The following is a 20,732-nucleotide window of genomic DNA, read 5'->3' on the forward strand; positions in this document are numbered from 1 at the left end:
CAACTTGTTTATATCAGAGCTATGGCTTTGATATAGTGATAAATATTGTTATTCAAACAATAAATATTGTTGCTGTTCAACCGGGACCAGAGGCGGATCCACCTCAGAGTTTTTTGGGGGGCAAACCATAACAATTTATCGATTCTTTCCATGCCTCGTCCATAGGCCCGCGTAATGTTAAAATTATGCCGTTTGGGAGGGGCAAATGCCCATTTTGCCCCCCACCCCCTGGATCCGCCACTGACCGGGACTCCAAATCCTTATGCCTTTGGTCTTGCCGTGGAGAAGTGAATCGGCGCTCTAGCGGACTCGTGGCGGGGAGAAGTAGCAGCTCTAATCCGGAATAGTTTCGAGACTGGCCGCCAGATGTCAGGCCCGTGCAAGGAATCAGCTGGGCAATGTAAACAATGAACGGAGACAGTCGCGGCGCGGCGGTGCGCTGGGGAGGTGGTGGTGTTCCGCACTAATATTTTGTATTTTTCTCTGTTTCATGCAGTGAGCTGGGTAAATATCGTATGAGGAACTCATTAGTAGTGTTTGTCCTCCCTGAAACAAGCGTTTGGTGTTGTCAGCTGCGGCCTGGAGCTTCGAGGGTCAGTGGAAACGTGGTCTGCAATCGGCACGTGAACGCCACCACACACCAGCCAGGTGCCTGTCTTTGAATTATGTTGATGTTGTTAGTGTTTTAAGCGTGAAATTCTCGGTTCAAAGCATCTTATTATGAAAAAGTGACTGAAGCTGTGCTTCTGAAATTTCTAAATTTCAGCATAACATGACTTGTACCTACAGAAAATGTTTTAAATTGATGATCAAGTCAATGTCAAATTAAAAGCTGTGCTGAAAACCTGTGTAATTATAATCATGTGCATATCTTTATCTCTCTCCACACTCCACAGCAGGGGCGGATCCAGAAAATCTCCAAGGGAGGGGCCATTAGAAACCAGGAGGCCCCCCCCATAATCCCACCTGTTGGAGGCCCCATCTTCCCACTTGTTGGGCCCCCCCAAAAAAACTGCGTCTATTGAGCTTATCTAGCTGTTCAGGCAACATCTCAACATTGTGCAGGCTTGGAGGCCCTCTGTGCAGGATAGGAGGCCCTGTAAAAGTGGTCATCTCTGTGAGTATAAGAGACCTCCAAGTTATGAAAAGCTTTACCAATCTTCTAACAAAGAAGTCTTCTCAGCTAGTCTTCTAAGAAACAACTAAGTGGGTAGGTTAAAAAAAAAACTCATCGGATTTCGGCCACTTTATTTTCAGGAGGCCCCCTTTTCAGCTTTTTAACTTTTTAACTTTTTATTTTATTTTTGAAAAAAATCGGCCAAGGGGGGGGGCCATGGCCCCCATGGCCCCCCTTGTATCCGCGCCTGCTCCACAGTGTACTTGCTCTGTCTGTTGATGGATTGGCTGTTTTATCAATCACTCAGGTTCCATTCAGAGGTAGGGCACTGATTAATGGAATAGGTATGCATTTGAAACATTTTCTGGTCAAGTATTGATTATTTACTGCTTTTGTGGTGGCCTTTTCATGTGTAATTTGTGTTATCAATCAAAAATTATTATTTCATAGCAAGAGCTTCCAACTGAGGTATCACCACTTTTCAGCTTGTGTGTGCTCATTTATTTTCTATTTCTTGTAACTGCAATTTCCAGAATGATCTAAGAGTTGTTACACAGACCACCTATTCCCACTTTTACAGCTGAACGAAAAAACTAGTCTGATCTATCTTTTCAGAAATCTTATCACTGATAATTTATCAATTTCGCCTCCCTTTCAGGTCATGCACCTTGTTGCATACCTATTTCATACACTTCTTACCCATGTGCTGACTGTTGGGATTCACTTTCCTGTTTATTTGGCTTTGAGAGGATAATACTTCAGTCATCTAAGAGTATGAATTACAGCATCATAAATTTTCCCATCCCATCCACTGCTTCTGTTCATTCTCTCCGCCCCGTCACGCTGGTGTACGCTTCCGTGACGCTTGAGACCACTCCGCCGGCTGCGGAGTCCACCGTGACGGTTCCCGTGACAGCTCCGTGACTACTGGTCACGGTTCGTGACGGCCGGTGTTCCGCCGTGACGCGGTGCGTTTTACGGGACCCGTAACGCGTCGGTGGTTCCACTTAGCTCGTCTCTCTCGTCCCTTCCTTTGTCTCATCTTGTGTCTCACGAGTCACGATGTCTCACGTGTCTCTCGTGCCTCTCGCCTCCCCATCGCGTGCGTCTCGCTGCATATCGGGAGTCACAGTGTATCGTGACGTCCGCGTGACTCCGTCACGGTAGCCGCCGTGACCATCGTCACGGATGGCGTCACGGCGTCACGGACGGTGTATCTGATGTCTCCAGTCCGGAGAGCCAGCTGTTACGACCATTTGGTCTTGGCTCTGTCCTAGCCTACTTGTGGTCAGTCTTAGCTCATTCGTGGCTCCGACCTAGCCCACTTGTATCGCTGGTATGGCTGTGACATGATTCTCGGCGTTTTGATGATAGTATGGCGCTAGCTTGTACGACGGGTATCGTGAAGCCCAATTCAAATTCGGTTGTAAGGAGTTGTTGCTGCCTTTGCAAGCTGCAGCTTTCGTCTCACGTGATCTCGCTCTGTCCCTATCTCGTGTGCGTAATATGTATCCTTTCAATGCGGGTAGCTCGATGGCAGTTTTGTTAGCTCACAGTAGGAAGCAGCGGCTGGTAGGAGCGACCAGCGCCTATCGTTTCTTGCCTCCACCGCCACCACCGCCGCCGCCACCGCCGCTGGCGTCGTTCATCGCCTTCACGGATGGATGAACGCCACAGATGAGCGGACCGGTCCCCGGCGGCTGTCCTAGACGACCATCGCGGCTCGCTGCGGCGTGAACCGGCGTGCCGCGGCGAGAACCGGTGGGATAAATATTTCCTGAGAACCGGCGGGTGGACGCGGGCGATTGGCTGCGGTAAGCTGAAGATTGGTGCAGATGATAGTTTGACGGTTTTTGTGTGGGAGAACGGGAGGAGTTGGTTAGAGTTGGGAAGAGTTGAGAGGAGTGTGGGGGAGTTAGGAGGAGTTGGAAGGAGTTTTGGAGGAGTTGGTGTGTGGAGTGTGATGTGTTTTCGGGGATGTTCGGCGGACGGTTGTGTATAGTTAATAGTTGCTGATAGCTGTTGATAGCTGTTGATGCTTGGCAGAGCTGACGATGGTTTTTTATCGATAGATTGGTGGTCAGTCGCTGAGATAAGCCGTGGGTATCGGGACAGTCAGGCGGTCTCGCTTTGCTGGGTTGCTGACTTACCGACTAGCTGACGCAATGTTACTCTCAGACACGCTATCACCTCCTGCAGGGTGTTATATTGTGGTTACTCTTGCCAAGGTTGGCTGGCTGTGCCGGTTTCTAGGTTCAGAAAACTGACTATTACGAGGCTATGCAGTGATCATAGCCTGGGAAAAGAAATCTTGCGTGCTTCTCATTGTGTCGACTGGTGAATTATGTGGTGGTTAGCCTATTACGTTGGTAGTTGAGTCACTTTATGTGGTATGTATCATGTTCATTGATGCCGTTTTACGGCGGAAAAGCTGTTGCTGAGAGGCAGACAAGTGATGTTGTTATGGGCCGATTCTCAATCATCATTTGAAAGCGAAACTTGTGTATGATTCTGAGATCTGGCCGTTTCACATCTGTGAGATTCTGTGATGCTGAGAGCTGTAACAACTTCATTGACCAAGTGTTCGATGATTACGAGCTTGCAATGTTACAATCGCGTAAGAGAATGCGTCTTTCCATCACTGTCTACGGCACAAAGCAGTCCTACCCTAATAGTTTATCGTCTGTTTTCCTTGTTACGCCAAACCACAACAATGCCCATTATTGTTTGCACGATATTGATCCTGTAAGCCACATGTAACTCGGAACGTTATGTGTGATCCTCGCCTGCCTACTGTGAGCTCGAGGATAGGCGGTATTGAATTTCATTGGGATTATTTTCCTTGTTAGATCTGGCTTACGGGGAAGACTACCACTGCCATCACGCAGTGTCACTAAAAAAGTCCTGTTTTATTAATGGGGCTAACAGTTCGTACGTTTTTAATCGATACGACGGTCGGCTTAGTTTCCAGCCAGAGCTACTTGGAGCTCCAAGACTTTTTCGATGGACGATGTGTTGGAGCTCGCTAACTCGTCTGGTGATGTGTTTCCATTTTGGAGAGATAACAATTATATGGACTAGCTGGTGACATGAAACCATGACTGAGAAATAATCAGGAAATTTAATCACGTCACTTTCTATACTCTTCTTTCTTCCTGTGAAGAGGAAAAAAAATGTGTTTTTCGAACAGTCGCCCCTCACAATGTCAATTGAAACTTGAAATAGCTTTCGTCGTGGCCTAGGCTCTTTTTCACTTTGTCTAGCTAACTGATCGTTCCCATTCACTTTCCGTCCTATCCTAGATTTCAACTTACGCTGTTTCACTAACCAATTGTTTCCTCCTGCAGAAATGGTCGCCTCTGCTTGCGGTGCGGACTGTGGAATGTTGCCTTGTAGCGATATGTTATAAAGTGTTACCCCTACCTAGATTCGAACCCACGTCACGTCACGTCACGTCACGGCTAACAAATTTTCTCTCCCCCGCCCACAGATGCGTGTGTTAGCGTTTCTCGCACCTCTTCTGGCGGCGTCCGTCTGCCATGGGGAGATATTCACTGCTCTAGTGGACATGGAACACCTGGCGTACACGGAGCGGGAGCTGCTGGGAATGCTCGACAGGGCCATCCAGGCGGAGGAGCAGAAAATTCAGACACTGAAAAAGTTAGTCATTGTTCTTTGTAGTGGAGGGGGTGGATGGTTGGTTGTGCGGGTAGGAATGGGTAAAAACAGTGGGTGGAAGAGAGGGGAGCCGGTAGAATTCAGCGTGAGGCGGGTGGATTCACATAGGAATGCCTAGTAATCTAGCTCAACGAGTCAGGGGCCGTATTCACGTCGATCATTTTCGTAAGAATTTTCTTACGCATGACCTACTTCTTACAATATATTTTTTTAATCACGTGAACTCCGTCGATAAAAAATAAGAAGTGTCGACGTGAATACCAAATTATACATACGAGATAAAATCGACTTACGAAGTCGACATGCATACAGCCCCAGAAAAGTAGGCGGAATGGTGATGATTACAATTGGTTATCAGCGAGACAGGCGGTTTCTTAGAGAAGGCTTCGGCCATCATGCCGTCCCCGCTCGCCTCCGGCAGGTACATGGAGCAGTACCAGCGTGTGAACCGGGAGCTGGTGGATAACCAGGAGGCCTACCTCCATAACCCCGTCAATGCCTACCTGGTGGTGAAGAGGCTGGCCGCCGACTGGAAAATAGTCCAGGGAGTCATCACTGAGAATGTCGGATCCAGTGAGTCGAGAGGAGGGAAAAGGAGGGGAGGGGAAGGGAAGCATTCTGGTGTCTGGAGGAAACGTTTCAATAGGAGAAGCTCGAATAAGTCGTCATTAGTAAAGTCAAGTCCAGTGAACACTGAACACTCAACACTCAACACTCAACAGCCATGCGTTCAGGATGTTTGGTGATATTAGTTGGGAAAGTATTTGGCTTTAGTCTGTTTGCAAGTCATGGATTTCTTGAATGGAAGTATGCTCACAAAGATATAGTGGTTATCAAAAGTCTTCGCGGAACGTGAGCGGCTCAGCCAGCTCGTCCCCACTCTAACGGCATTCCGCAGAGTTTTCATTGTTCTAACCCGAGGTTCCGTAGAGTTTGTGAGTCTCACTCCTACTAACTCCGGTCGTTTCACTCCCGCAGAGTTTGTGGAGAACATCACCCAGGTCTCAGAGACGCTCCGTATTCCCGACGATGAGGACCTGAACGGCGCGGCCATGGCCCTCATCAGACTCCAGGATACGTACCGACTCAACACCGCCGGTGAGTCAAACTCAGTAACAACTCAGTCTAACCCAGACTCAATCCCAACTCAGATTGAGTAAATCAGACTCCAGGATACGTACCAACTCAACACAGCCGGTGAGTTAAACTCATAACTGTTATGTGCGGACTTGTGGGTTTGATTCCGGCCACTCTAATCGCCCGAGGCACGGCCGGCCACCGGGGCTGACCGGTCGTCCCCTCCTGAGCCAATACAGTTGACCGACACGAGAGCTAGTGTGTGGACCGGGAGCCGGGGCGAATCGAACATGGCGCGGTCGCAGTGATACGCGAACCGATATGAGACACAGCTCTCTCATTTGACTCGGACTAATGTGATAAGTGTGATACGTGTCTACTTTGCTGCCGAGTGAAGCGTTTCAGTGTTTAACGTGTGACGATGTCGGACTGCGAGCAGGAGGAGCGAGACGCCAAGCCGCCGGGCGCGGCACCGGCGACTGAGACATCGACAGAGCTGCTGACTCGGCTTCTGGGGCAGCAGCTGGAGCTGGCGGCCAGGCGTGATGAGCAACTAACGATGCTTCTACAACACATCCAGCAGGGCGCGGCTGCCGGCGCCCGACCAGTCGACGGCAGCGGCGCGCTTGCGGCGGCGAGTGGCGGTTGCCCGCCCGCGGCGGCGGGTGGCGGCAGCGCGCCTACGGCGTCTGGCGGCGGCGGCGCGCCTGCGGCGACTGGCGGCGGGAGCGCACCTGCGGCGGCCGCGGTTACAGAGAGTGTCGCCGCCGCGGCGGCTGTGCCGCCTACAGTCGGTTCCCGGCAACGGATCTGCCTGCCGGCGACTGGGACGCCAGTCCCCAGGCTGCACTCATCAGCGTCACTCATCGAATTCGACACATGGAGAAGCAAATTCGACGGATACTGTCTGCTCACCCGTGTGCGTGAGCTAACAACAGCGGAACAGAAGGCCGCCCTCATCGCCGTATTAGACGACGACTGGACACGGATCGTCGACTTCGGGCTCCAGCTACCCGCGGACGCGGATCTGGACAGCGTCCTCGAGGCCATGCAGAAGTACTTGCGTCGCCAACGCAACGTCATAGTCGACCGCATGGACTTCACAGCCAGACTACAGCAGCCAGGTGAATCCATCGACGAGTATGTGTGCGCCCTGAGAGAGATAGCAGCGTGCTGTGACTTTTGCCAACACTGTGCCGATGATCGATTCCGGGATCATATCGTCGTGGGCACAATCGACAGTGACGCGCGAAGGCGCATGCTAGAGACTGCCGACCTCACATTTGAGAAAGCGCTGGACATATGTCGTGCCTGTGAATGCGCCACCAACAACAATCAGGAGATCACGCAGTCAGGGACGGTCGGACGGATATCTCGCTACCGTCAAGAGAAGAACCGTCGACGTTTCGCCAGTGAAGACTCGATCCAGCTGAGCCGGTGCCGCCGGTGCGGCGCGGCGGAGCACAGCGATGACAGACGCTGTCCTGCTCTGGGCCGCGCTTGCAACAGCTGCGGTGAGCGCGACCACTTCGCGATCACTTGCCGAGGCCGGGCCAGCGGGCGGCGCACGACGGGGAGCAGTCTGCCGCGCATTCGCCACGACCATGAGCGACCGCGGAGTGACGAGCTCACGCCCCCGCGCGCGGAGCGTGGCCGCAGCCGTGGCCCTGGAACCAGAAGCGCCGACAGCGCCACCTATGGTAATAAGGCTCGAAGAACCAGCGCCACCTCTCGGCGACGCCAGCAGCTCTGGAGCTCTGGCGGCAATCGGGTGGCCGGCATCAGCGGAGACGGAGACCTGGTCAGTGGAAGCGAGGAGGATGAAGAGGCAGACTCAACAGCAGCGTCGCTGTTGAACGTATACGTTTCAGATGTGCGACTGACGAACAGCAGCGTGAAGCGCTCCCCACGCATAGAACTGGAGACCATGTATCGGGGTCGGCGACCGATTCCAACCACCTGGACCCCTGATACCGGTGCAGAGGTCTCGGTCATATCACGAGACCAAGCCAGGCTTCTGGGCGTCGAGCTGGACGATCTGCGCCCGTCGAAGACGACACTGTGGACCGCTGATGGACGGAAAATGCACTGCATGGGGACATGTAACCTGACGCTGCTTCTTGGAGACGTCAGCCACTCAGCCGAGATATCTGTCATGGAGTCACTTCACACGCCTCTCCTGTCGTGGCACGACTGCGTGAAGCTCGGCATCTTGCCGCCTGGTTTCCCTCGGCAGATCAGACGTCTGGAGAGCCACCACTCGTCTGGAGGACCGGACAGTGAGCCGGCAGGCGCGCGCAGTCGGAGCTCGCCAGCTGCTGCGCCACCCACGCGCGCTGCCAGACCCCGCTCAGCCAGCCCAGCAACCACGAGGCAGCCACCGGCATGGATCAGCAAGATGAAGAGATGCCACACTGGCATACCGCCGGATGAACACCGTCAACAACACTTCGCAGCTCTGAAGGCAGAATTCCCGAAGGTGTTTGACATCGAATCAGGACTACGGGAGATGGTCGGCGAGCCAATGTCCATTGAGCTCACGGATGACGCGACGCCGTACGCTCAGACGAGCGCGCGCAACATCCCATTCAACTGGAGAGACGACGTGCGCCGACAGCTGGACGAACTTCTTCAACATGACGTAATCGAAGCAGTCGAACATCCGACAGAGTGGTGTCACCCACTGTGCCCTGTGGCCAAGACAGACCCTGACGGCAAGTCCGTCGGATGCCGCATCACAGTGGACTTCACGAAACTCAACCGATTCGTGAAGCGGCCAGTGCACCCTGGTCGCACACCACAAGACGCCGTGTCATCGATCGCCACTGGTGCCAGCTTCTTCACGAAACTGGACTGCAAAGCCGGATACCACCAGATGGCGCTGAGGGAACAAGACCGTGATCTCACCTGCTTCATCACGCCGTGGGGCAGGTACAGATACAAGCGCATGCCGATGGGCATCACCCACTCGGGAGACGTTTACAACCGGCGCGGTGACCAAGCGCTGGGGGACATCCCGAATACAGTGAAAGTGGTTGACGACATGCTAGCGTGGGATGACGACTACTCCACCCACCTGCTACACGTCTGGAAGCTGCTGAAGAGGTGTGACGAGTACAACATCACCTTAAACCCAGCGAAGTGTCAATTCGCCATGAAGACAGTCGACTTCTGTGGCTACAGAGTCAGCTCAGATGGGTACACCGTGGATGAAAAGAAGGTGCAAGCTGTGAAGCACTTCCCGCAGCCGAACAACATAACAGACCTAAGAGCCTTCCTAGGCTTGGTAAACCAACTTGGTGCCTTCTCAGATGAGATCGCGTCGGCCGCTGAGCCACTGCGCCAACTGCTGAAACCTCGCAACGCATGGCTGTGGACACCAGCGCACACCGCAGCATTCGAGAAGGTGAAGACGGCACTGGTGTCGCCACCCATTCTCGACTTCTACAATCCCACGCGCAGAACTGTTCTGGAGACTGACGCATCACGTCTCGGAGGCCTGGGATTCTGCCTCAGACAACAAGACGAGAACGGCAACTGGCGACTGATACAGTGCGGCTCTCGATTTCTAACTGATGTCGAGACCCGCTACGCCGTGATTGAACTCGAACTACTGGCCCTCGTGTGGGCATGCTATAAAGCTGACACATACCTCAGGGGTATGCAGACGTTTGAAGTGGTTCTGGACCACCGGCCCCTGATTCCGGTTTTGAACAAGAAAACACTGGCAGAAATCGACAATCCCCGCCTGCGGCGACTGCGCGAAAAGCTCATCGCGTACAACTTCGTCACCAGCTGGAGGCAGGGAAAGCTCCACTCCATCCCCGATGCCCTGTCTCGGGCCCCAGTCGAGCGACCGACGGCGGAGGATGAAGCAGCTGAGCACGACATCAGCGTGAGAGTCCAGTCCGTAGTAAGCAGCCTCACCGCTTCAGACAGTGAAACGGACCCCAGCCCGTTCAAGGACGCCGCTCTAGAGGAAGTAAGAGCTGCATCTACCGGCGATCCAGAGCTGCTTGCACTGAAGCACACGATCATGCACGGCTTCCCGGACCATCGGAGAGAACTGGAGCCGATACTGCAGCCCTACTGGGGCTGTCGTGAGCGACTGACTGTCGACAACGGCCTCATCCTGTGCGGCCAGAGACTGGTGATCCCACAGCAACTCAGACGGGTGACGCTGGAGCGTCTGCACTCCAGCCATCAGGGGATCGAAAGGACCAAGCGGCGAGCAAGACAAGTGGTCTACTGGCCACAGATCGACAAACACATCAGCGACCTCGTTGGAGCCTGTTCCAGATGTCAACGTCACCTGCCGAGCCTGCAGAAGGAACCGCTGATGCTGGAGCCGCTGCCGACACGCGTCTTCCAAGCTGTGTCCGCCGACTACTTCAGCTGGGCCGGGCGGACCTACCTGGTCTATGCCGACAGACTGTCCGGTTGGCCGTCCGTGTACCACGTCAGAGGAGAAGCATCAGCCAGAGCTCTCACCAGATGTCTCCGCAAGATGTTTGCGGCCACAGGTGTGCCACAGACACTGAGAACTGACGGCGGAGGACAGTTCACAGCGCGACATACCCGCGTGTTCTTGAAGAAATGGGGAGTCATTCATCAAATCTCCACGCCACACTTCCCACAGTCGAACGGACATGCAGAAGCCGCCGTCAAGAACGTCAAGCGGCTCATCAAGAAAACGACGCAGCACGGTGATCTCGACACCGACGAGTTCGTCCACGCTCTGCTCGAGCTTCGGAATACGCCGCACGCGGACGGACGCTCTCCAGCGCAGGTGTTATTTGGCCACCCGCTGAGGTCGGCAGTTCCGGCCCACCACCGCGCGTTTGCGGCGCAGTGGCAAGAGGCTGCGGACACCTGTGATGCCAGAACTCGACAGCAGAGAAGCCAAACCGAAGAGCGATACAACATGACTGCGCGAGCACACCCAACACTCCGAGTGGGACAAAAGGTCATAGTGCAAGACCCTATCACGAAGGTATGGGACCGTACCGGCACCGTGACCGGCGTGGGGAGCAGGCGCGACTTCAACATCAGACTGCCCAGCGGGCGACTCATGTGGCGGAATCGGCGATACCTGCGACCCCAGAGCGTGGCCGCCTCCCAGTCTCCGCCACCGCAGCCCCAATCTCCACCACCGCAGCAGCGCCGGCCGGACGGAGAGGCGACCGCCGGCAGCCCGCGGCCTGCGCCTCCGCTGCCGCCTGTCGACGGCGTCGGAGAGCCCCCAGCACCGCTCACCGACGCACCCGCGGCACCAGCGGATGCACCGGAGCCGCGACGCAGCAACCGGCAGCGCCAGCGCACAAAACATCTATCTGTGAGCTGGGGCACTAAGTCATACCAGACGATACCGTGATACAGCATCGCTTACTGTCCGACATATGTCATCCCACACCCTGCGTGGTGCCGGGAGACCTCGTCCTCCGCCTCTGGAAGTTTTTTTTTGTTTGTTTCTGTTAATGGCGTTATGTGCCTGCTATGTCGTTAGACGTTAATCACTTTGTACCTCTGTGTTTACGTCTTGCGGGGGAGGTGATGGGATAGTTATCTGGGGGGAGGTGTTATGTGCGGACTTGTGGGTTTGATTCCGGCCACTCTAATCGCCCGAGGCACGGCCGGCCACCGGGGCTGACCGGTCGTCCCCTCCTGAGCCAATACAGTTGACCGACACGAGAGCTAGTGTGTGGACCGGGAGCCGGGGCGAATCGAACAATAACAACTCAGTCTCCACCCAGAGTCAGTGAGTCAGAATCCAGGATACTTACCGTCTAAATTTACCGCTGATGAGTCAAAGTCAGTCCTAATTCAGACTCAGTAATTCAGACTACAGGGTACGACTTACCGCCTGAATACGGCAGCTGTTGAGTTGAACTCGTGGTGTGGCTGATTATCCGCTGGTGAGTTATACTTTGTTTGAAGTTAGTTTTAGAAGTCTGGCTCATTATCGCGTTTAAACACGGCTGTTGATTTAAGTCAGTTGCAACTCAGACTCAGAAAAGCAAGCTCCACAATACTCACGTCCATTGCTGGAAATGAGGCCGCTTTCTGGTCCCGGCGTTTTATTCTCCGGGTGAGTTAGCCCCGTCTAGCGCTTAGCCTTTCGGGACCCTCTCAGAGCCGCGGTTGTTTTCGCCGCTCGGCCCATTCGAGATGCAAAGTTGATAGTCGCACGAAGTTTATTTGGGGCTTCTGAATATACGACTTCGAAATTAATTGATTCTACAAAACCTTTTTCTTTCATCTATATGCATACATTTAGCAGTAGCTCCAGACTAGACTGGTTTGGCTGGCTCTAAATAAGCTTCGTGTAACTATTAACTTTGCATCTCGACTGGGGCGAGCGGCGAAAACAACCGCGACCCTGAGTGGGTCCCGAAAGGCTAAACGCTGGACGGGATTAACCCGCGAGGAGAATAAAACGCCGGGACCAGAAAGCGGCCTCATTTCCAGCACTGCTCACGTCTCAATAAGGCCGCTGGTCCCTTTCGTCTCCCTCTCCGCTGTTCTAACCTCTGTATGTCACGCTCTCTGTCTTTTTCACCAGACATCGCGTCCGGTGAGATTCAGGGCAGCCGTCTGAAGCGCCAGCTCACGGCCGGCGACTGCTTCGAGCTCGGCAGGCAGAGCTACAACAACGCTGACTTCAAGTGAGAATCTGTGTGGGATTGAGGGGCGTTATAATGACAGGGCGTTATAACGAGGCAGGTGTTATAACAAAGGATGTTCTAACGAGGGATGTTTCAATGAGGGGCGTTATAATGAGGGAGGGTATCATATCGAGGGGCGTTACAACGAGGGTCAATTTAGCGGGAGGGGACAGACCGCGGTGTATGAATAGAGATGGGCTTACGCTCAAGAGACTGAGTAAAACCTCGATTAGATAAATGTGATTATTTATCTGTCCTCTAAGCTGTTTTATTGTGAAAGATACTTCAAACTCAGCTGTAGTTTCAGCAAATGAAACGATAATCCGTTTTCCCCGACCTCAGACACACGGCGCTCTGGATGGAGGAGGCCTGGAAGATCTGGCGCTCCGAGTCTGACGAGCGTACGGCGCCTCTGGGCGACATCCTCGAGTACCTAGCGTTCAGTACATACAAAATGGGGGACGTGGAGGGTGCGCTGCGGCTGACCAACCAGCTACTCGACGAGGAGCCCGGACACCCGCGCGGAGTCGGAAATAAGGTGAGAGGAGGGGGAAATAATGATGGATGTTTGTTTGATCTTACGGGACATATGGTGTTCCTTGAGATTATTTGTATTTCTTGCAACCATTTGCATATTGACCAATTACTACTACTTGCTGTTACTTTGCCCTTTCTGTTTCCTGTTTCCTGTTTGTGGGATAGTAGGAGGGTTTGTATCTTGACCTTTAAAAGGTCAAGAGCGGGACAATTTCCCGCTTTGCCAAGAGGCCTCCACGATCAGGAGTTGAAATAATATACTTGTAATTTGATTTGAGATAGGTATGGAAGTGCATCTCTGAAGGCAGTTAAGGGGTTGAAATGTATTCTGACCTTCCTTCTACTATCCACAGGCGTACTACGAGCAGGAGCTGGCCAAGCAGGCGTCCACGGTGCGCCGTCAGAGGAAGGGGGAGACCGGGGAGGATGAGGATCTGGACGTCAGCGTCAGAGAGGTACGAGGAGAGGGAAGAGGAAGGATAGAGTGAGAGGCGTTGAGAGGGAGAGGGGAAGATTGGTGTCAGTGTGAAAGGTACGGAGAGGGGGGAGGAGAGAAGAGAGGAGAGAAAAGTGTGCATCAGTGAGGTAGTAGTGAACTGATAAAGGAGAGGAAGAAATATTGTTATTGCTCAGTCGGTTTTTAGATCAATAAAAGTGAACAATATCGATTTTTTCAAAATTTCAGTGCGGATGTAGCGTATCAGTTTTCGGATGTAGTCATCTGTCTCTAAACTGATTTAATTTTAGGTACCAAAACGGGATGTTGTCAACGTTTGCATTTTTCTTTGAATGCTAATTAACTGTAATTTGACTGTAACGGTAATTAACTCAATTTTAAGCTGTGGTATCTAGCAGCCGACCTGACTCAAAGTTAATGGCCTAGGATGTCATCGATGTCATCGATAACCTGCTTTTGCACCAATTCAACTTCATTTCCATCCATTGTCCATGCCCATAATCATGAATAAACGACAAACAAACAAACAAACAAACAAACAAACAAACCAACCAACAAACCTAACTCTGACCCGACCTGACCTGACCTCTCTGCAGGGCTACACTGTCCCGGAGTCGACCGAGGAGGCCCGTCTTCCCGAGCGTGACATGTACGAGGCCATGTGTCGCGGGGAGATCACCGTGCCGCCCAGCAAAGCCAGGAAACTGAAGTGAGTCGAGGGATAGGAGAGGAGGGACGAAAGTGAGCGAGTTAAGTTAGTGGAAGAGGATGGAAGAGTAAAGACAGCAACCAGAGTGTGAATATATCTCACATTGATGCTCAGTTTCCTTCAATAACTATCAGCAATAAAGTCAGACGTGTTTTCGTGCAAGTGCTGGAAAATACCTAAACAATTTGTCATAAGCACCATTAGTAGTTCACATGCGTCTTTTCTGAATCACCATGCATCTGCTCTCGCAATAAACTCTCTTGATACTGCATTCCGCACTCTGCAGTGTCTAAGGATTAACCGATGGAAGCACCAAACCCTCTCCGTCTTGTAAGCTTCCACAAATAATATCTTCCCCTGTCTAACCATCCCCCTTCTTCTCCCCCTTCCACAGGTGCAAGCCCACTTCACTCTTGTTTTGCTGAGTGTTAGACCCCTCTGACTGACCACTCCCCTTCCACAGGTGTTACTACGCGCACAACTCGGCTCCGTTCCTGCTCCTGCAGCCGATTCGCGCCGAGGACCTGTACCTGAAGCCGCACCTGGTCATGTACCACGACGTGATGTACGACTCCGAGATCGAGGCCATCAAGCAGCTTGCCTCGCCCAGGGTACGTGGCAGGTGGCAGGGGTCCCGGTCAGGGTCTGGCTGGCAAGGGAGAGAACACAGAAAGTAATGACCAATAGAGGTGGCAAAAGATGAAAATTTTGGGAACCAGACTCGAACCAGACCCGGCTGGACATTTCTGGAACCAGTCGGACCCGGTCGTAGTTGGAACCGGAATCAGTTGGACCCGTTCCCCAAAAGTCAATTAATACAAACTACTTGTAGGTATCTTTAGTTGTATCATGTAAAACAGCCTATTTCCCACTGGAAATACTCATGCGCTACTGTGTGCAAAGAAACATTCACTTCATTCACTTTATATTTTGCAATAATGTGTAGTGTGCAAGATGTATAGTTTATGGTAGGACCCGGTTGGACCCGTCAGAAAATTTCCAGGAACCAGTCTGGACCCATATGGGTCCAGACTGGTTCTTTGGACCGGGTCCTCGGGTCCACATTTTGCCACCTCTAATGACCAACGAGAGTCGAGATGAAAAGGGAGTTGGTTGTTCATCTGGTTCTAATTTATCATGCCTGAAAATGCTGCTAGCTTTAAATTTCTGGGGTTCTGTGCTGAATTATAACGGTTTTATTTGATTACTAGGAATTTCAAAAGTAGATATGGGTTTTAAATGTGTGCATGGCAAGCATTTATAAAAGAAATATAATAATTTAGTCATCTCGTCTTTGCTGTCACATATCTTGGTAACAGGATTTTAGCAGTGGCTAACGACTGTCTGCTCATACCCTTCCCCGTCGGTTCCCACATATTTTCACGACCCTGCATGCGTCCTTCATTCTTACTACTGCAATGCGACCTCTAATATCCGGCACGCCATTTCAGTCCCCCCCCCCCTTCCCGTGCTACGAAATGACCATATTTCTCCCCTCTCCCACAGCTGGCGCGCGCCACCGTTCAGAACTCGAAGACGGGCCAGCTGGAGACGGCCAGCTACCGTATCAGCAAGTCGGCCTGGCTCAAACAGGGAGAACACCCGCTGGTCGACCAGGTACGGGGCTCTAATTATTAACATCCAGCTCTGCATTTACCTCTGCCTCTGCGTCTATATCTACCTCTACCTCTACATTATCTACCTCTACAGTCTATGTTTACCCGTAACTCTACATTTGCCACTACCTCTACTTCTATTTGTACGTCTACATCTACCTCTAGTCGTCTGCCTTTGCCTCTTCTCTGCGTCTGAGTGGTAGAGGTACCAGAGGGGCGACCCACCAGGCCCTTCAGAATGTTCAAACTCGTCAGGGTTTTTGGCAATTTAAACTAATCCGACTGTCTCGAATGTCCCACAATTTCTGCTCAGACAATCATGATTCAGACTGGTGGAATATGTTGTGCTTAACTGTGCACTGTGTGACAGGGCTAAAGGCGTCGGGAGAGGGTTAGTGAAACGTTTAGTTTGATGAGAAATTAGACATTGATAGAGAGACGACTTCAGGCATATCTATTGTATGGCTTGTGGTATGTCGTCTCTGATATTGTATGTGTCCTGATATTGTCATTAGCTCCCCGTTCCCTCAGATGAACCTCAAGTGGCGCTTTGAAACCATTCGTCCCTCACTCTCTAGTCCCTCGATTCACACGTTTCCCCTCTACCCCCTCCAGGTGAACCGCCGAGTGGCCCAGCTGACGGGCCTGAACCTGGACACCGCTGAGGAGCTGCAGGTGGTCAACTACGGAATGGGCGGACACTACGAGCCCCACTTCGACTTCGCCAGGGTGAGTGAGTCATGGAGAGTTCAGTACTCTCATTTTGTGGCTAGGATATTTGGGAGCTGTAAGTGTATACATATAGGGTATTCGTTTTTTTTTTATTTTTTTCTAATAGTCCGTTACCCATGATCAGGCAACCAGGAGTGCCCCCACCCTCAGTCCCAGCGACGCACAGAACCCTTACGTTAACACCAAAATCAAAATCAAAGTAGAAAAAGTCGCGGCACTCCCTGCTAAGAAGAGGAAAAAACATAAAAGAAGCAGAATTGACTACGTATGATATTATTTAACTTGGTTAGTAGATACAGAGAGCCATAGTAGTTAATGCCAAATCCAGCATAAACTGTCCGCTAAGGGTTCAATCGCACATCGTTAGTGAGGAACACGCACACACTCACTTGGAAGGGGACATTAGTGGGGTAAATCAGGTCTGGTCTAATTCATGCATATTGTCTTGCCATCCCTCCCGATGCCCTCCAGCTAAGCCGAGCTTGTTGCAAGAGAGTCATCAGGAGAGATGGGGCCTGATATGGTGATTAGTGCGAGCAAACATTTCCATGCCAACACTCTCCCAGTCTCACACTCCTGCGGCCCGCCTGGCCAGGCCAGGGCGGTACCATTCCCCAATGCTGTATTCGCTGTCTTGAAGAATGTAGTCGAGAATTCGTTTTTTTTCGCTAGCATGAGTCGAAGTGGGTTTCAGCAAGGCGTGGGAGAGCTTCATGCTGTTTGCACTCTGACATTTTTTTGTTGTTGTTGAAAAAGTGAGCTCTCGTTGTCTTGGTGATGACGAGTCGCCGGCGACAATAGAGGGAAGGAAGTGATTTGGAGTTTGGTAGGGCGTTTGGTTGGTTTCTTGCTCATGGAAACATGGATAGGGATTACCATGTTTTTGTTGTTACAGAAAGAGGAGACCAACGCTTTCAAGAGCCTGGGAACGGGCAACCGCATAGCTACGTTCATCTTTTATGTAAGTCTGATGATGGCCGTGGTGTCCTTTTTTAGCTTTCTCTTCCCCTTTCGGTGTAGAACGGTTTTTGTCTGTTGAATTATGTGGGGTTTCATTTTTATTTGCTAATTGTTTATTCATAACGTTAACATCAGATTTTCGAAATTTCTGTTTTTCATTTTTACCAGCTTCCACCGCCACACCTCGTACTATTTACATGATTTTGTTGATCCCCGCGATATTCTACTCGTCATTTTTACTAGGACGCTAAGTTCGCGTTCTCCTCCTTCTTCTGGCTTCTTCTGTCATCTCAGTCGCCATTGTTTTCCCCAGTAACTACTACTAGCTCATTTTTCTGCCGCCAGATGTCGGACGTGGAGGCGGGCGGCGCCACTGTGTTCCCGGAGATCGGGGCCGCCGTGTGGCCTCGGAAGGGCTCGGCGGCGTTCTGGTACAACCTGCACCGCTCCGGGGAGGGCGACTACGACACGCGGCACGCCGCCTGTCCCGTGCTCATCGGCAGCAAGTGGGGTGAGTCTGGGGGCTACTCAGGGTTCGGTACTAGGACCACTCTTATTGGCGGCAGGTGGGGTGAGTGTTGGATAGTAACAACTCAAGTGCAGTTGTTCGCAAGAAGCTTTCGTTGTTAGTTTGTAATAATATGCATAAATGATAAAGTACCGATTTAATCACCCAAGTTAAAGGCGTTATACAGTTTTGCTGAAGCCTGAAAGGGCGCACAGGGTTCGGAATTGGGCCCACTCTTGAGTGGAATGTGTATGTTTGCATATAAACCAGCTGAAATTGTCAGGTAATTTATCGGAAATGACGATGCAGTCCAAGATACAATGCGTAGACATTCGATTGAATAGGCATTAAACATCTCAGACATTCTACATTCGATTTGTGCTGTTATAACGAAGGCATCGGACATGTTTCGTCAACAACACTTAATTCATGCCCGTTATACATAGATGCATGAACATGTAAGTATATCAGACAGCGGTGGTGGCTATATGATGAATCCTTAGCTGTGGAGAGTCAACCTCCAGCATGTGTGCCCATTCTTTGATTTTTGTAGATGATATAGTGCACCATTCCGTGTCCCTCGGTGTCGGGTCTGTGTTATGATTCGGGAGATCTCTGGTGTATGATTCTACCCTCATTGAATAATACCTGTCTGATTTCGGAAAATTCCGACGATCTTTGGGTACCCGGAGGAGCCTTACTATCTGACACACGTGCGATACCCCGCTTTAGAGCTTAGCGACGCTGGCAAACATTTTCATGGAGCTTCCGAGGCCTCTGAGGAGGTCGCCAATTAACTCTCGATGAACAACGCGGGGCCCAAGACCGAACCCTGCACAACACCGCTTATGACGCTTGTGGTAATGGTTCTATCTAAAAATAAGGTCCTGCATGGCATCATTTCTTTGTTTCATCCCTATATGGACACACGGATCACGCTTTGCGACATTGTTTTTCAACGGGACTTCCTTTTTTTAATCAAAATAGTGTGTGTGGTGGCGAAATGTCCGGCTTTTCCGTTTGCTGCTTTTGCTTTCTTGTTTATTTTTGACCGCATGCCTTTCAGAACATGTATTGTACAGATGAACAGCAGCAAGTATAAGGAACTGATTGCTTTTCTTTCTTTCGCCCGGCAGTATCCAACAAGTGGATCCACGAAATTGGCCAGGAGTTTGCTCGTCCGTGCGGCCTAACGCCCGACGAGTGATTGGGGGCGACATCTGGCTATCACTAGTTCAGAGCATATCGCCAGGTGTCACTGTCGGCTGTCCGGGGTTTGTATGGCCGGACAGCCTGCGCCATACTGAAAAATCAACAGCCCGGCTAAGATGATAGGAAGAGTTTGATGATTTATTTTGACATAGTGCTGGCGGCCTAACTCAAAGCATATTTGACATTGCATTTGCCTATTTGTAGCAGAATGTAGAGCTGCGTGAAAAATCACGCACAAAAATCACTTACGCTCGTGTTATTTTCGTCAGGGGCCCTTAACTCGAACTTTGTAATTTGTGAGGCATAACTTTTGACAATTATATGTCCGCCGACATAGGCTTAGAAGGCCTTTGCGCCGCTTTAGGAACCCTGTCACTGGTTTTAGGCCTTTGTGTCAGTATATTATGCGCTAGCGGCGGGAAGTGACGAGATTTGTATCTGCGATATGTTTGTGAACGACCTTTGAGGTGGTTCAGCAGGGAATACTTCACTGTAGGGGAATGTGGATTCTTTGATCCAGGATTGTTTTGATACTAGTCGATTCGTAAAGAGATGGCCATCATTCGTTTGACTCTCTGCTGATAACTGTAGCGTTTCTTCTTAAACAGTTAGTACCGCGAAATACGGTGCGAAGCTTGCCCGAATGACGCCATACGAACTACTTTTAACTCGCTTCTGTTTTACTGGTTTGCGTGTTGAGTTATCTTTCTGTATTTGTCACAGAATACCCCATAGCCAGTAGCCACTTAGGTTGTAAATATAGCCTTCGATTGTGAGCTGCTTAACTTTGCTTTTACTCACTTCAGTTGGCATTTCTTTTCCTAAAATATTCGTTTGACGGGATTCTCTAATGTGTTTTCAGACGCTCTTTTGAGTGCACTTTTCCAATTAGCCCTTACATTTCATAGCAATAATGGATATTGCCTTTTTTATCATCCTTCTACTTAAACCGATTTCTTTCTATTGTAAGCGGAGTGATTCTCATTAAAAACAATGGTTACCATTAGCCGCCATCATTGTCGTAACATTTGTGACGTCACAAATCTGAAAGTGACGTTATGACATCGTGTAAATGTTTTAGGGATGTGTGACAGGAAAAGATAAATCTTGGACAGATGGTATTGTGTTGGCTCGATCATTGCTTATGTTATTCTTCGTTTGCGAAATGCAAAAGTGTAATGATTTGCTTCTGTATTTGATAACCGTTTTGGGTGATTTCCGCCCTTTCGTTGGCGATTTCTATTTTGTGTTGGGGTATTATGTTCGTATTTCCGGCTGGTATTTTGCGCCTATGTTATGTGCTGGCTGTTTTAAATAGGTAGCGCTCTCTGTATTGGGTTTTGCTGTGTGCTTCTCTGAGCTTGAATTTCGTGTTTGCCGAGCTGTGGAATTGTGCGCAATAAAGAGTCGAAACGGTGAGTTTGTTTGCGGTTTTCAAACAGACTGACCAATGCTGAGGGTTAA

The 20,732-nt window shown here is 50.9% G+C and overlaps 1 protein-coding gene across 6 annotated transcripts; it reads left to right on the top strand.

Moving 5' to 3' along the window:
- The first annotated feature begins 251 nt into the window (after nt 1-251).
- On the top strand, nt 252-20,685 carry LOC122375845 (prolyl 4-hydroxylase subunit alpha-1-like). Of its 6 annotated transcripts, none has more exons than XR_006255472.1 (15): nt 405-648; nt 4,608-4,777; nt 5,217-5,368; nt 5,774-5,893; nt 12,435-12,537; nt 12,880-13,075; nt 13,428-13,529; nt 14,128-14,240; nt 14,704-14,851; nt 15,747-15,857; nt 16,472-16,585; nt 17,484-17,549; nt 17,894-18,059; nt 18,789-18,916; nt 19,193-20,685. XR_006255472.1 is itself a non-coding variant. In XM_043355390.1 (14 exons), exons 2-14 carry the CDS (start codon nt 4,608-4,610, stop codon nt 19,261-19,263), a joined length of 1,632 nt encoding a protein of 543 aa, XP_043211325.1. In that variant the 5' UTR covers nt 252-648; the 3' UTR covers nt 19,264-20,685. The 6 variants fall into 6 exon arrangements, 2 of the variants coding, with proteins under 2 accessions (XP_043211325.1, XP_043211324.1); XR_006255470.1 differs by having other exon boundaries at nt 405-593; XM_043355390.1 differs by lacking the exon at nt 18,789-18,916 and having other exon boundaries at nt 252-648.
- Nucleotides 20,686-20,732: the final 47 nt, after the last annotated feature.

Source organism: Amphibalanus amphitrite, unplaced genomic scaffold (assembly GCF_019059575.1).
Source record: "Amphibalanus amphitrite isolate SeventyFive unplaced genomic scaffold, NRLGWU_Aamphi_draft 001937F_arrow, whole genome shotgun sequence".
In the NCBI taxonomy this organism is placed as follows: Eukaryota; Metazoa; Arthropoda; class Thecostraca; order Balanomorpha; family Balanidae; genus Amphibalanus; species Amphibalanus amphitrite.

Bases quoted from the DNA above. Each gene is read 5' to 3' on its own strand.
- LOC122375845 (XM_043355389.1), top strand. From the start codon at position 516: ATGAGGAACTCATTAGTAGTGTTTGTCCTCCCTGAAACAAGCGTTTGG. The intron at 14,241-14,703 runs GTGAGTCGAGGG...CCCCTTCCACAG, and splicing joins AGCAAAGCCAGGAAACTGAA to GTGTTACTACGCGCACAACT. The intron at 17,550-17,893 runs GTAAGTCTGATG...TTCTGCCGCCAG, and splicing joins TAGCTACGTTCATCTTTTAT to ATGTCGGACGTGGAGGCGGG.